Source organism: Anneissia japonica, unplaced genomic scaffold, assembly GCF_011630105.1.
Source record: "Anneissia japonica isolate Jap-2015-1 unplaced genomic scaffold, ASM1163010v1 scaffold287923_len1623670_cov205, whole genome shotgun sequence".
In the NCBI taxonomy this organism is placed as follows: Eukaryota; Metazoa; Echinodermata; class Crinoidea; order Comatulida; family Comatulidae; genus Anneissia; species Anneissia japonica.
In genome coordinates this window covers 983,226-995,040 of record NW_022721637.1, presented here as the reverse complement: position 1 = coordinate 995,040, position 11,815 = coordinate 983,226, and the positions used below count along the sequence as shown (strand labels likewise).

General features: G+C 33.2%; 1 protein-coding gene across 4 annotated transcripts in view; it reads right to left on the bottom strand.

Moving 5' to 3' along the window:
* Nucleotides 1-11,815, bottom strand: part of LOC117111679 (centrosomal protein of 170 kDa protein B-like) — a 29,336-nt gene that overhangs the window by 8,651 nt on the left and 8,870 nt on the right. For 3 of the 4 annotated variants that reach the window (XM_033254656.1, XM_033254655.1, XM_033254657.1), the window contains 4 exons: nt 7,686-7,827; nt 6,646-6,735; nt 4,580-4,658; nt 2,358-2,422 (listed from right to left, as the gene is read on the bottom strand). In XM_033254656.1, coding sequence (XP_033110547.1) covers nt 2,358-2,422; nt 4,580-4,658; nt 6,646-6,735; nt 7,686-7,781 — 330 coding nt within the window. In that variant the 5' untranslated portion in view covers nt 7,782-7,827. Of the gene's footprint in view, nt 1-303; nt 358-1,208; nt 2,031-2,357; nt 2,423-4,579; nt 4,659-6,645; nt 6,736-7,685; nt 7,828-11,815 lie in introns of those variants that run through there. The other variant, XM_033254658.1, reaches the window with a different exon arrangement.

Sequence of the window (11,815 nt, the reverse complement as noted above, 5' to 3'; positions counted from 1 at the left end):
GAATAATAGGGAAAATGTGATACAGAACATAAAACAATAATAAGAACAATAATATAAGGAATAAGAAAAAATGTAAGAATTCAGAACAAAGATAAAAAATAAAGACCAAATTTCTAATTTTAGAAAGTGAAGTTGTCAATGGAAGAAGCAAAAATGCAATAGCAAGCACCTTTCACCTGCTTTAATTCAGATAACAAACAAAATTATTTTTAAAAAAACAAGCCTTTTAGACAAATAAATAAATACATTCCCGATTCTGCAATATTCTTCAAATGCACATTCCAAGCCTGACATCAGACTTACATGGTCAGAAAGAGATTCTGAATGAATCATGGATACCTCCTCATCTTCTGCATCCTAATTGATCAAGATATTAATTAACACTAATTAGTTATCATTACTAATTAATGATGAATAATAATACTGAAAATTGGTTGTCCATTGGTATCTGTCTGTAAAAAGTTTCATAGCGCATCGACAAGACACTGTACTTCAAAGGAAAATATACAACCAATTTTTTTTTTTAAATTTATTTAATTATTTATTTAAAAGTTTTAATATCCTAATAGGGAAGAAGGGAAGAAATTACTTTTATCCTAATGTCAATAATTTCTTTATATATTATCTCAGATTTGGAAGCATATGAAGACAATTTAGGGGTTATATTATGGTAAGAATAATAGTACAGCACTTACTAAATATAATAATATTGAAAAATCAAATCATGTGAGATAAATAACAGGACAAAACAATACCTATTATTATAGAGTGCTATGAAATTGATTTTCACAAAAATAAGTTTAGTGATTATTAATCTACACTAGGGAAGTGCTAGTTATGATGTGAAACACACAAGATAAGAATTATTATACATGGGTGAATGATGTGTGTGTGCTACTGGTACATACAATAAACAGTTTACACCAGTTCTCTTAACAAATTCAACCAGGGCTGCCAAATAATTCTTTTTAATTCATTATTTAACCCTTTGTGTGCATTTTTTATTAATTATTAAAATAATTGTACGATTCTCCATATTTAATACTGTAGGTTAGCTTGTAAACACCCCTCCCCCAGAGGATAAGACAACAGGACAACCCCACCCAAATACAGTACCCTACTAGGCAGCCCTGATTCTAGCTGGCTGCATTCACTTCACATGTAGACATCTGATTGAAATGTAACATTATTGCTTAAACATATCTTACATCTTGTACCGGAGTATTATCCTCCTCATCTGCTACTTGTTCAGTACTTACTCCTTCCTTCTCCTTTATTGGTAGGCAGAAGAAGAAAAGGAAAGAATGGAAAGATATCAAGAAGAAATGAAACAATCAAGTGTATAATGAAAAAGTACAGTAATTAAAACAATTGGAAAAGAGACAACTTTAGAAGGTTAAAATTAATATACAGATTTGAAAAGAGTAGAAGTGAACTGAACAGAAAGAAATGCTTTTTACTTTAGATTACAAACTTTTGATAACACAGTGGACTTAAGCATGAGATTGGCATTAGCATATTATTACTACAGCGTTTAGAAAGACCTCTTGCACTTTTCAACTTTACTCATTTTTTTCCTGATACTTCAACCTGGTGATCATTTTGAATTTCATCAATGGGATGATGTGAAATTAGATGCTGTATCCATACATCCCTGGATGAAAACCTTAATGACTTGAGCAATTATGAGATTATGCAGCTATAGAACAACGTCCTCACTAAAGACATTATTGGATAAACAGAAGAGTACGGCAAATGCAAAAAAAATTACATTACTTTGCAAATTGGACAAATATCATTGGGTTTTACTAAAATCTAAAGCATGTGTAAACTCACAAAAACCTTCAAATACTATGAAAGCACTGAACTGCATTTACACTATATGGATAAAATAAGTTAAAACTTTCAATAAAGACCAATCACAAGAACTCAGTTTATTGTGATTTACAAGTTTTTACCATGAAAATCTTGAAAGTGATAATTGCTAGTAAAACACTCAGCTAAAGCTGACAAAAACATAGTAATATAAAGTTTCAGGATTCGGGAATGGAGTCAATTTATAATAAAATCAAGGAATTTTTCAGTCCGGTCAACATGACTTGAGAAAATCTAGGCTCTGCTAACACAAGTATAAAGAGGATACCCTAAATAATTCTAATCAAATCAGATTCATTTTGGTGCTTGCTAATTCAACCAATTTAGGATACTCTACTACAGAAATGATAATGAATGCAGACTTGTGTGTACTGTAATTAATAGCAGCATTCATCATGTGGAAAAAGCTTCCCTGATCACAATAAAGAACATTAGAGACCAGTGTCACTAACACTACAAATAGAAATGATACTTTGACTTACCTTTGATTGGTGGGTACTGTTGGTGTCACCTGAGTTGTCTTGGTCAAAACGGTATGTCACGGGATGTGTCATGACATTAAGGGATACATAACAACTATTCAAATATAGCTTTTGAAAAATACATAACAACAACAATAACAAGTACTGTATGTTATTGTTAGACTAACTAGGTAAGTTTAAAACTGCAGATTATCAAACTAAATAGGCCTTCACATAGGACGACCATGAGCATTCAGGAACACCAAGTAAAATAGTGTGAAGTGACCTATGATTTTGCTCTGACTGACTGAGCCTTAAGAGTGAAACACCAGCAATAACAATAATTAACACTAATTAACAATGTTTGATACATATGATGCTGATTAGTGATAGGCAAATAGCTTAAAGAAATAAACAAATCATTAAGTTACTCTCTAATTACCAATATATCACAAGAAAGATTTCCTCCCTAATTAATTAACAATGGATAAACCATGAAGGTATTATATTTCTATAAAACAAAGAATGCTTTTATTAGTTGAGAAGCTAAAGAGGTAAAGCAAATCGATGGATAGTGCTTTAAGATAGCAAGACTGAAGTTTAAGGTCAGAGGGTAAATCTAACTCCACCAATAAACAACTCAGGATTTATGTAAAAACATCAGAACAATATGCACAGCCTTTGATGTTTTATTATTTTTTCTTCTAACCACATGATTAGAGAGTGGCGTTATTTTAGTTATGATAGGGGCCCTAGGAAGTAGGAAGAAATCGGGGTGTGGGGGCTGTCAGGGAGAAAAAGCACAATTCGCCGGGGAGAAAAAAATATTATATGTATTTTCTACATATTAGGAGACCTTAAAATCGATTAAATAAGACTTTGAAACCCCTAAATTGTCAAAAATTTCAGGGGCTTCGCCCCTGGACCACTTTCGAAACCTTTTAATCTTTTTTAAGCTCAACCACGCCCACTTTGCTTTCGTCGGGGAAATCTGACCACTCGTTCACCCCTTACCCACCCCCCCCCCTTGGGTAAATAGTGGCGCCACCCCTGTCCGGGCGATCTGGTTAAATGAACTTCCTTACATATTAAATTTTATTTGGCTGCACATGGCAATACCCATCGGCACAGCCTTCAGTAAGACAATTAATAATACAGTAGTATTGTAAAAACATGCAAATATTATGAATTTGCGAGAGGTAGGTTATATTCTGGGAGATTTTCTGCTTGTTGATGAGAGTGCGGGAGGCCATCCAAATTTCCGGGAGATCCTTGCGATTTCGGGAGACTTGGGACCCCTGTTATGTGCATAAAAATCCTAAAAGATTCGAACCCGGAACCTGTGAATGGACAGTAAACATCTTAACCACAAGGCTATGGTTCCACTCCAAATTTCCAACCTTGTATATTTGCACTAAGCTATTCTTATTTATCATTATCTCTATTGATTACATAAGGCTTGTTATTCGATGCATTGGTTTCTTAGAAATAAATGAAGTAGAGATTAATAGTAAATAATGATAAAGACTAGACTGCAAGATTAAATCATGCACCTATTAATAAGATCTTAAATATTAATAGGTCCATGATTAAATCAACAAGGTACAGTATACATGATGTGATTTAAGGAAGGTTCAATCTAGTGAACATAATAGACTAAATAAATGTGTATGGGATAATAAAATAATATTAATAACATGTAGATCCATAAAAACAATGAAAATTGAAATCATAAATTATCATAGTAATAATATTTACAAAAACTATATCAAACTAAATAAGCAACAACAACTTTAATAAAGAAAACACCTACTTAATTGGCCGCCATGGCAACACAACTACTGACAGACAGATCAGAAAATCAGATGATAAATCCAAAAAGCTAATTATTGCGGCTTCACTCAAAAACAGCTTGGTACAAGTTTTTCAGTTCCAGAAATCAAAACCTCCTTCTGTGTTCTAATTTTAATCGCAAAAAAATCAAAGGTTTTTTTCTTACAATTGGAATTTTTCTCTCATCAACAGATAGTGATGAGAAACAATGCAAACAAGAGATAATTTGTGTGATCTCTGAGCAGGAATACCAAAGAAGAAAGTTAAACGAAGCTTGTGATGCCTTGGTAACATATGTCGCCAAAAACAATGCTATTCCGTTCCGCATGAGTGACCTTTCAGCTGATTTTCAGATCCTATAACCTACATTAAGTTAAGGTCAGGTACAGTGGCAAATATATCAAGGATATCATAGCCGAACCGGATTCGATCACCGCGTGCTAGATTCACGTACGTCTGTTCACGTATGCGGGCCTCATTAATGAAAGTCTGTAAAACGAACAGAAAAACAATTACATTATAATAGGTTATTTCACAGTTTCTCCATTACTGCAAGAAAACTGCAGTGAATGTTATATGATAGATTTTATTTCACTGCTAAGAAGCTCTGTCCAGATAACCAATTTTTCTTTGACAAAAAACTGTTGTATGCCCATATATAGTCATGATGTGCCTATATATGGTCATATTCTGCCATTATGACCATATTAGGCATGTCAAAAAAAATTTGAAAGCCTGGGCAGGACTTAAAACATAACATAAACAAACATATTTTAATTATTACAGTAGGTGAGAATGTTTTACTAGCATAAATTCTACCAACAGATGTACTAAGAGAGGGAAACCATGATTCAGCATTTCAACCTTAATTCGGTCATCCTTATTATGTTTAAATAATATCTAACAAACGTTACTGAGGATGGCCTCCCTCTTATTATTTGGAGTAATGTTCGTTCTACAAATTCTACCAGTGTGGAATTCAACTCGGCAAGGCACTTCAATCTCTAAGTCTGAGTGTACTTAAGATTTGCTGTCGTAAAGAAGCTCCTCATATTGGGCATTGCCCACTACTTGTAGAATACATTGAATTTTTTCTATTCCTTTAGATATCATAGCCAAATGCATTGCAGCAAAATACTATATGCATAGTATTTGATGGGATATGTTTTATTTAATTTATTTAGTCCAAAGAACAATAAAACACACACAATAGACATCTCAATGAGAGCAGAAATTGACACAATTTTCTAAGATAACCTAAACAGTAAAAAGTAAGTACAACTGATTGGATTACTGTATATCTAATTCCAATGCATATCATCAAACACTCTATTAACCCTTAAGGGTGGTGGATCCAGGAATAGATTTTTTTTTATTGCCTCTTTTGACAATTTCCTAAAAGTAAAATAGATTACAAAACTGCTTCCATGTCTCCTTGTCTTTCCTGTTTTAATAATCATGGATTTGTTCCATAATAACCCACTATACTCAAAATACTGTACATACTGCCGAGTATGGTATGTGGAAGAATTGTATTTACATGATGGCCATCTATTTTGAGATGTACTCTACTGCGTACAGGCAATTCATTCTAAATTTTTTGTAGCCGCAAAAACGAAGGTATTGAGACTCTGTCAAAAATTCACTAAGTAGAAAGTGGTGACATTGAACCACAGCCTAAAAACTAAAAGTATGGTACTTTATGTTTCAACCGCTCTATTAATCTTCCAGTCATACTTTGTCACAATTATGAATGATGTACATAAACATATGCAGTGTAACACTGAGTGAAATACAGTACAGATTAAATCATTTCATGCAATATTAAAGTCAAAGGTCATTAGATGATGTAAAATTTATAGCTAAAGAAAACAGAGATGAAGTATACTGGTGTTTATTGTTAAATCTAACCAAGAAGTTAATTCTAATAATGCAAATTTACACCAAACAGAACTTTCTATAAAGATAGAAGATTTAATACATTGCAGCATTCATAATAAAGTTTATTTATTAATTAAGCCCTGACCAGACTATCAAATTCTGACATGCCTCAATATGGGCATGATGAACATATACTATATAGGCATGTCATGACAGAGCTTTAAAATCATAATGATTTGTCCAGCATGAGGTCTCATATACTGTACATCATGGCAGATACAATTTCTACCAGTTGTACTCAGATATCACAAAGACACCCACAAATGCTTATGAATCATCCAGTAGTAATAAATCACAAACTCAGAGTAATGTACCTATTAATCAACGAGTAACCAAGTAAAGCTTATAACATTCCATTACATAATTCCACCGGTATTATCTGGCACTTACAAATCCACTGGGAAATCATCAAATGCCGACACCATACCTTATCATCATTTCAACTTTACAGAGGTCATTCTTATTCACTGGACATAAGCAAAAACTAATGTAGGTATTTTCACCTGGAACTATAAAGGAAGGAATAAAATCTTACCCCATTTAAACTTCCTATATCTTTGATTGTGAAAACATTGCTATAGTTGTCATAGTTGATGACTGCATGTCGCTTATCAACGCTTCTCGACTGAAATAAAAAATTAAAAAATGATGGCGCAAATGGTACATATTGTCGAGATATTAGCTACAGTAGTTTAGAGGTTTAAACAATTCACGAAGGTTAGTTTATTTTATAAATATTCTAAGATTATACCTTTTGATTTTATAAAATAATTGATTTTAAAATGTAAATTTTGCGCTAATAAATGAACAAAATAATCAAAATCGCTCATTAGCTTTATCATCGGCTAATTGTAATACTGTAACAGTTGAACGAGACTATCATTGAACAAAGCTCAACCTAACTGACATTTAAAATGAACAGCAGCTAGAGGGCAGTAGATGCATACATTTTTTACCTTCATGGAAAACAATTAATGTATCTTTCTTTTGAATCAAATTTAGTGACTACCGCTACTACTGGTATTTGAATAACAAAAATTTAATTTTGATTCAAGAAATACAGTACATTACATAATAACTAATACATACTCTATATAATTATAGAGAATAACTATAAAATTAAACTTTAGTAAGGGAAAGGCCAATGGTAAATATATTGAATACAAATGAGCTCTCATACTGTATCCCAAGCAACTATTTTTCCTGTTGAAATAATGTTTTTTAAACTACTATTCAATTGCTTTACCAACAAATTTAAGTTATCCTTGTTGAAAATATTGGAAATATCTGGCACTTGTTCAATGAAAAAACATAGTGGACTAAGTGACTTACATCAAACAAAAGACAGCAACTCCGAGGACAAACCGAAACATTTGCGATTCAACATTTGGATCTATTTGATCATTATCAAGAATTCTTGATAATGATCAAATAGATTGAAACGTTGAATCTCAAAATGTTTCTGTCTCTGTTATTTATTCATTTTATTTATTTTTTTTTTTTACTTTTCGGAGTTACTGTCTTTTTGTTTTATTTAAGACTAATTAGTGGATCTTCTGGTTTTTAGTGACTTACTGCGCTTGTTATATCACAGTCTTCACGTCCTACAAACACCATAGACTGTGGAAGAGGATGGACTTTACCGGACGTCCCAATCAGACTCCAAGACATGGTGTTAATGTTCTAGCATCCCTTGACATGCTTTGGCAGGTTATCCCTACAAAAAAAAAAAATAGAATGAAAGTCAACATATCTTCTTGTAATCCTCTAAAGAAAATAACATAACCAAACTATTTTATATCATAAGAAATACTCTATATAAAATCATAACATTAACAATTAAAAAAAAAATCAAAAAATATTAACATGTTATAATAAAATAATAAAAAAATAATAAAATTAAATTAAAATATTGACAACATATAAAACAACATTGTCTTTGAAAGTGAACTGTTTTATAAATCTTACTTGTTTCATACATCCTACCACAGCATTTACTGTGGTTCAAAACTAGTTACAGGGTTTTAAGGACAAGTACAGTACTTCCTCATGTATTATCCCCAGTGCCGTAACGTAACCAGGACAACCACTTTGTATTCATAAGTGTTCTAATTAACCTGGGATAGATTAGGGATAACAATATTGAGAGAACGGTGGTTGGTAAAAATGATTCAAGGGTAGTTGTCCAGGGGTACACTGCTTGGGGTAATTATCAAGGGCAACCTGTGCTGTGAGGATAATTACCTGGAAGTACTGTCAGTGTCAAGGGTATATATGTCCTTGTGTACTTGTCTTCATACATCCGCATTGTACTGAAACTCACAATACTGAACCTATCAGTGACCTCCTACACACAACTGTACAGCTTTATAGTACCTTTTTATCTTTTGTTATTTTGCAGTTTAACATGTAATAACATATGACATAAAATTTGATTTTCTTTCATTTAAACGGAAACACACAGTTAATATGTAATTGTTAACACACTAGTGACATTTCACAACTACATACACACTGAAACGCTTTGAACCTCTGCTAATTAAATTTCATAACAGAATATTTTCATTAATCAACAACCTTCGAATAATCAATCCTAACGCCATCAGTATTTTGAGAGTAGAACTTTACAGTATGTTCTAAAGGTGAGGGGTGTTTGACAGAAAAAAACTTGTAACGGTTTAAAACACAGATTTTTGAACATTAAAATATGAGGGAAAAGGGGGTACTGTGTCTATCCTTGATATAATATAGGTAAAAATCTGTATATTATTAATCATTTCCAAGTTTTTCGTCAGATTTCTGTGTGTCTTACAGTACAAAAAAATAAGTTGTACAACATATCAAACAAAGGCTACGTTCAGACTTGGAGATAAGCCGGGCTTGAGTTAAGCCCGGCTTATCTTTGCCGGGCGTTCAGACTAGCGGGATTAACCAGGCGCGAGTATTTGCATAATATTGAACCGTAAGCAGGAAGCATGTTTCGAAACGTTGCTCGCGAAACATACGCTCGCTCTCAGCATACATACATAATGCTGATTGGTCATTTTTTTACTCAAAGTCAATGCAAGACCCCTCGCAACGATGAAAGCCCGGCTTAGAAAAGATAAATACGATGGCGCGTCAGGCCTAGTTACTATAGGAACACAACCCGGCTTGAGATAAGCCATCCAGTTCAGACTGGCACATGGATAAACCCGGTGAGTTGAGCCGGGTTTATCCACCTAGACTGAACTAGGCCAAATTTTTTCTACCAGGGCGTGGCTTTAAGTATTCCGATGGGTACACACTGCGTCCTACTGCTGTGGAGAATGCTATGAGATTAAGCACACACAACAGATCATTTTTTTAAGAGATAAATTCAGTCACAAATTGTGTGCCCTGCTTAAGCGTCAAATATATGTGTCATATGTGTTTAAATGAGAATAAAATTGATTTTAAATCATGATACATATTATACAGTAGTCCAATGCACCTCTACAGTTCAGTTAAATTCTTAATTTACTTCCTCTAAAAGAATAAGAATATGAATCTATTCACTCCAGTTTGTAAATGACCAAAGAATGTTTCCGCATCGTGATTGACATCCGTCTAATTTTGGATTTTTCTTCATTATTACTTCCTGAAATCAACCAATCACAAGTCAGTATAACTCAGTAACCTTCCTGTTATACTTGAGTCTTCAAACCAAAGGATGTACACCACAGGTGGATTAAAATATTCCCTTTATATTCAAAGTTTTACTGTATACTGTTTGTGTTGTGTTAATAAAATTGAATATTTGTATTACATTGTATACTTAATTACTGTCAGTTATTAGCCTATTACAGTAATTGAAAAGGACAAAAATCCAATCATCACCAATATCCAGCTACTTTACAATAATTACTGTTCCAATGTTCTTTGGAAGAACTTTGTTAATATCAAAGTCTGTAAGCCTACTGTACAATACATCAATTAAAATTTTAATGTTTGTGGTACACCATGTACATAGTCCTGAAAAGAAACTGTGGTCTTGTTGAGGCGAAAAGTACTATTTTTGAGGGGAATCTTTCTATTCCCAGTCTTAACTAATCAGATGCTTAGAATCAATGTATGATGTATATACTGTAATACATACTATATAATGTATCTGTTATGTTCAAATATGTACGTACAATACAAAAATGCATGTGTTGGTGTAAATAGCATACTTTCTTCTGGCAAACGCACAGAGCTGCACTTTTTCACCTATCTATAAAGTGCTATGATTTACACCACTGTGAATACTCGCACTCTATATTGTAAACACTGACACATTATTGTAAACACTGACATGTCATGGTAAACACTGATCTTTATACTATTAGCTGAACTGTACACATCATAATTGCTATACAGTAGGATTGAGCTACAGTACATATTAGCAGGGAGCTACTAACTAAAGCTACTAAACGACCCGTATACAGGGTGGTTTTTATGGTTCGGGAGCACCCCCTTTTCTAGCAAACCCCCTCTTTTCTGGCAAAACCCCCTCTTTAAATTTCCCAAATAAGTCCTCCAACCCAACTAATGCACTGCAGACTCATCCAAACACAGACATTTTCAAACATATCTGCTTTTATAGCATTATTTAGACACATAAAGCACAAAAATCCTCTTGCTTTGGGGGTTTCGGCAACCCCACCGGGGCTTCGACTGTGGACCTCACGCCCAGAAAACTCCCCTCCCCCTTGGAAGAACCTGGCTACGGGCCTGTGTAAATACCAGTCATTTCAATCGACCTCATTGTATTTCTCTTGAATATTATTATAAAAGCAAGCAACATCTGTCTGTATAGAGTTTTACAAACTTCATTTCAAATGCATGCTTATACAAAAATATATTCCTTGCAGTTTTACAACTAAATGGACCATCCTGTTACTCCCCCCTCCCCCCTCATCCGCAGATACTGTAATGTTGCCAAGGTCCCACAAAACAATAGTGCAATACACAAACATGTGAATATTCCTCACTAATTAAAAATATCCTCATTGGTCAGTTTCTTTGAATGACTGACTCTTCATAAAGGTCAACTGAAACAACCTATATACAGTAAAAAAGTATTTCAATATGTGGATTGAATTTTTGTGGATTACTCCAGATTTCAGCACAGACATTAAATCTTAATTACGTTAAGTCTTGTCTTGTTAAAGTACTGTAGGTTGTTGTCAATAACAACTTCTCTTGAACCTTAAGAAGTGCATCATTTCAATTGATCGCATCCTCTGACTCTATTGACTATATAAGCAGATGGCATAGTTTCATGAATCCTGAGATTATATCTGCACCTGCAAACACTTAAACTGTCGTATCCCAATCTTAAGTTCAGAGTCAGCCAAAAAATAGGAAAAAATATAAGGATGCATAATCAATGTATGTGTAGGGCCTACTGCTGATGCAAAGTGTTTAATAATAAAAATAATAATATTAATAATAATAATAATAATAATAATAGGTTCTACTTACAGTATTGTACATTATAGTGCATATTGCAAAAGTTTCTATGCGTTTCACAAAAAAAAAAAAAAAAAAAGATCAAATATGTTGGAAAATCATAAGTCTGGAACAACAGAATGCAAATTCTCTAAGGGGTCACCATCAGGGTTATTTAGTTCTTATCTAATAAGAATAATAAAATAGCAATAATATAATAAAATATTGTATAATATATAGAAATAAATGGTACT